Raw genomic sequence first — 5,000 nt, forward strand, 5'->3', positions numbered from 1 at the left:
AAAGGGTGTGTGATGATCAGAACGTTCTGGAGTCAAACCTAGGGACCTTTAAATTTACAAAATTACAGATCTGCAAAGAGTATGGGAGGATTAAAAAGCTCCATAATACCACTAACTCTTTTCTCAGGGTGGGCAGGTGAGGAGGTGGGTAGTCTAATGACAGGATGATATCACTGACACCCTATTCTGTGGGGATTGGGGGTGTAGTCTAATGACAGGATGATATCGCTGACACCCTATTCTGTGGGGATTGGGGGGGTAGTCTAATGACAGGATGATATCACTGACACCCTATTCTGTGGGGATTGGGGGGGGGGGGTAGTCTAATGACAGGATGATATCACTGACACCCTATTCTGTGGGGATTGGGGGGGGTAGTCTAATGACAGGATGATATCACTGACACCCTATTCCGTGGGGATTGGGGGGGGGGGGTTAGTCTAATGACAGGATGATATCACTGACACCCTATTCCGTGGGGATTGGGGGGGGGGGTAGTCTAATGACAGGATGATATCACTGACACCCTATTCCGTGGGGATTGGGGGGGGGGTAGTCTAATGACAGGATGATATCACTGACACCCTATTCCGTGGGGATTGGGGGGGGGGGGGGTAGTCTAATGACAGGATGATATCACTGACACCCTATTCTGTGGGGATTGGGGGGGGGTAGTCTAATGACAGGATGATATCACTGACACCCTATTCTGTGGGGATTGGGGGGGGGTAGTCTAATGACAGGATGATATCACTGGTACCCTCTTCTCTACAGGGGGTGGGGGTGGGGGGTAGTCTAATAAGAGAATGATATCACTGACACCCTTTTCTCTGCGGGTGGGTGGCGAAGAGGGTAGTCTAATGACAGGATATCACTGGTACCCTTTTCTCTACAGGAGTTGGGGGTGGGGCGTAGTCTAATAAGAGAATGATATCACTGACACCCTTTTCTCTGGGGGGTGGGTGGGGAGGAGGGTAGTCTAATGACAGGATATCACTGGTACCCTTTTCTCTACAGGGGGTGGGGGTGGGGGTAGTCTAATGACAAGATGATATCACTGACACCCTTTTCTCTACACAGTGGGGGGTGGGGGAGAGGGGGGTAGTCTAATCTAATGACAGGATGGTATCACTGGTACCCTTTTCTCTACACAACCCTCCATTCATTCACATCTCCCACCCCTTCTAACCTATAACGCTCAAATGTATTCATAAATACTTCAACAAAATGCCTTCAATCACCGATATGTGTGACGCGACATTAAACAAAATTCCTCCTCTACACAGTGGGGATGCAAGAGGGAGGGGGGGGGTAGTCTAATGACAGGATAATATCACCGGTACCCTCTTCCATGCGGGGTGAAGGGGCGGGGGGGGGGGGGGGGGCGGGGGTGGTAGTCTGATGACAGGAAGAACCCCGAGCCACACACAGCGTGTGGTTCTGACAGTAACCAGCTCACAGGCAGGGCTGGGGGAGAGAGAGCACTACCCATCATGACTCCACTGCCTGACTCACACTCACCTGGCGTGGTGGCCACCTTTGGCGTTGTTGTCGGTGCAGGGCCATCAGTGAAGGTTCTCAGTTCTGAGGTGCTGGGCTGTAGCGTGGTGGTGCTCGTCGGCGTGGGAGGCATCGTACTTTCACGGCTGGTGGTGCTGGGTGTTGGGGTCGGCTCTGTTGACGACGAAAATACATCTCCAACAGTATTTGCTCGTGTGGTTGGTTCTGGTGACGACGAAAACATGTCTCCGGTACTTGGTGGGAGCGGTGCTGGTGTGGTGGGTGGTGGTGGTGGTGTGGTGGTAGGGGGTGGTGGTGTGGTGGTGGGTGGTGGTGGTGTGGTGGTGGGTGGTGGTGATGTGGTCAATTCTGTTGAGGACGAAAACCAATCTGCAATAGTTATTGGTCGTGTGGTGGTAGGTGGTGAGGTTGGTGTGGTGGTGGGGGGTGGTGGTGTGGTGGTGGGGGGTGGGGGTGTGGTGGTGGGTGGTGGTGGTGCTGGTGTGGTGGTCGGTGGTGGTGGTGGTGGTGGTGTGGTGGGTGGTGGTGGTGGTGCTGGTGTGGTGGTGGGTGGTGCTGGTGTGGTGGTCGGTGGTGGTGGTGGTGGTGTGGTGGGTGGTGGTGGTGGTGCTGGTGTGGTGGTGGGTGGTGGTGGTGGTGGTGTGGTGGGTGGTGGTGGTGGTGCTGGTGTGGTGGTGGGTGGTGGTGGTGGTGGTGTGGTGGGTGGTGGTGGTGCTGGTGTGGTGGTGGGTGGTGGTGGTGGTTCTGGTGTGGTGGTGGGTGGTGGTGGTGGTGCTGGTGTGGTGGTGGGTGGTGGTGGTGTGGTGGTGGGTGGTGGTGGTGTGGTGGTAGGTGATGTGGTTAATTCTGTTGAGGACGAAAACCAATCTGCAATAGTTATTGGTCGTGTGGTGGTAGGTGGTGGTGGTGGTGTGGTGGTAGGTGGTGGTGGTGGTGTGGTGGTAGGGGGTGGAGGTGGGGTGGTGGGTGGTGGTGGGGTGGTGGTAGGTGGTGGAGGTGGTGTGGTGGTAGGGGGTGGGGGTGGTGTGGTGGTAGGGGGTGGGGGTGGTGTGGTTGTCGAGTCCGTTGACCACGAAAACCAATCCCCGATAACCGTTGTTGTTGCTGGTGGGGTGGTGCGCCGTGGTGTGGGCGGCATTGTACTTTCACGGGTGGTGGTGGTGGTAGGGGGTGGTGGTGGTGGTGGTGTGGTGGTGGTAGGGGGTGGTGGTGGTGGTGGTGTGGTGGTGGTAGGGGGTGGTGGTGGTGGTGTGGGTGGAGTAATCCGTGTGCACCTGACGGGGAAGAAATAATAACAACAACAGTGAGTACAGCAAAATAACCACCATGACAATGATAACAACATTGACAATTACAATAATAATGATGATGATGATGATAATATTGATAAAAATGATGATACTACTACTACTACTACTACTACTAATAATAATAATAATAATAATAACAATGATAATAACGACGACGACGACGAGGAGGAGGCGGAGGATGAAGGTAGAAGAAGAAGAAGAAGTTTATACAGCAAATTATCAAATCGATTTTGCTCTAAGCGCTTTACAAATTACAATAATAGATAAGCTCTAATTTCTATAATAAAAAAAAAAATGTATGTTTATATGTCATCAATCAAGACATGCAGGCTGGTCCAACTAAGCAAGCAAACAGGACTGAATCGTGACAAGACATTTCATCAAAATAATAACAATAATAATGGTATTTATATAGCGCTGCATCTTGTGCAGAGACAAATCAAAGCGCTTTCGCACGAGTCATTCACACGCATGCATAACTCTAATACTGCAGAAACTAAAGACAAGGAAGGGCAGGCAAGGGAGGCTATTTTGGGAAGAGGTGGGTTTTAAGGCCAGACTTGAAAGAGCTGAGTGTGGAGACTTGACGAAGCGAAAAAGGAAGTTCATTCCAATAGCAAGGTCCAGAAACAGAGAAAGAACGGCGGCCAATAGTCGAGTGTTTGAATCTGGGTATGCGTAAACAGAGAATGACATTCTCAACTCCGTGTCTACGGTAAACACCCCCGAAAAACCCAGTTCGAACATCCCAAACATATCGCGTGCATCACAATGCCCACACAAACACAAAACCTAACTACAACATCCCCCAAATCAGCACCTCTCTTCTCCCCCCCCCCCCCCGCCCCCCACACCCAACTCCCCCCCCCCCTCCACACACACACAACACGATTTGACGGGTGCAATAGCCGAATGGTTAAAGCGCTGGACTTTCAATCTGAGGGTCCTGGGTTCGAATCACGGTGCACCTGGTGGGTAAAGGGTGGAGATTTTTCCCATCTCCCAGGTCAACGTATGTGCAGACCTGCTAGTGCCTGAACCCCCTTCGTGTGTATGCGCACGCAGAAGATCAAATGCGCACGCAGAAGATCAAATACGCACGTTAAAGATCCTGTAATCCATGTCAGCGTTCGGTGGGTTATGGAAACAAGAATATACCCAGCATGCACACCCCCGAAAACGGAGTATGGCTGCCTATATGGCGGGGTAAATAAAAAAAAAAAAAAAAAAAAAAAAAAAACCGGTCATACACGTAAAATGTTACATGTCTGTCTGAGTGTGTATGTGTGTGCGTCTGAAATCTGATTGAATGACACACGAAACGAATGATGAGCGCCCAGTGGCAGCCGTCAGTCGGCTCTACCCAGGTAGGCAGCCTGTGGTGACAAATGTCCCCGTGTATGTAAAGCGCTTAGAGCTTGGTCTCTGACCGAGGATAGGCGCTATATAAGTATCCACATCAATCAATCAATCAATCAAAAACACCTCAACAACACAACACTGAAAACAAGAACAAGCACAACAGGGCTTTGTGCTGATGGTGGGTAAAAGGTGGAGATTTTTCCCATCTCCCAGGTCAACATATATGCAGACCTGCTAGTACCTGAACTCTCCTTCGTGTGTCTACGCACGCAGAAGATCAAATACGCACGTTAAAGATCCTGTAACCCATGTCAGTGTTCGGTGGCTTATGGAGACACGAAAATACCCAGCATGCATGAACCACGACAGAGTCATCGGCAAGTCGATGTTGGTCGTGTAACGGAAAAGAAGAAAAAGCACACACCAACACTGTCGCAGGCATCAGGCGATCAAATAGATACAAACAAAATAAAATAAATAAAAATAAATAATAACTAAAATATTGTTTTCTTTTTTCAGTTTGTTCTCTTGTTGTTGTTTATTTTTTCGCGTTTCTCTTCCATTGTGCGATACCTGTGGATGCTACACATTTGATTTCATGCTGATTTTATAATAGCATTATCTGACTTGTTTCTTCTTCTTTTTGTTTTTAATTTCCTGCTTATGATTAAGTTATTTGATTTCACTGACACTATCGTTCATCAGCCGTCGTGTTAAAAACTGAAGTGCAACGTATGAACACAGTATAAGCTTTAAGCTTGTTGGTGCTCTTTTTGTCTTTGCTTGTATTGTAACCATGTGTACCGT

The 5,000-nt window shown here is 49.7% G+C and overlaps 1 protein-coding gene across 1 annotated transcript in view; it reads right to left on the reverse strand.

Annotated features, from left to right (window-relative positions):
• Window positions 1-5,000, reverse strand: part of LOC143276634 (uncharacterized) — a 165,197-nt gene that overhangs the window by 29,551 nt on the left and 130,646 nt on the right. The window contains exon 65 of the mRNA XM_076581251.1: window positions 1,522-2,795. Coding sequence (XP_076437366.1) covers window positions 1,522-2,795 — 1,274 coding nt within the window. The remainder of the gene's footprint in view (window positions 1-1,521; window positions 2,796-5,000) is intronic.

This window comes from Babylonia areolata, chromosome 32 (genome assembly GCF_041734735.1).
Source record: "Babylonia areolata isolate BAREFJ2019XMU chromosome 32, ASM4173473v1, whole genome shotgun sequence".
NCBI lineage: Eukaryota > Metazoa > Mollusca > Gastropoda > Neogastropoda > Buccinidae > Babylonia > Babylonia areolata.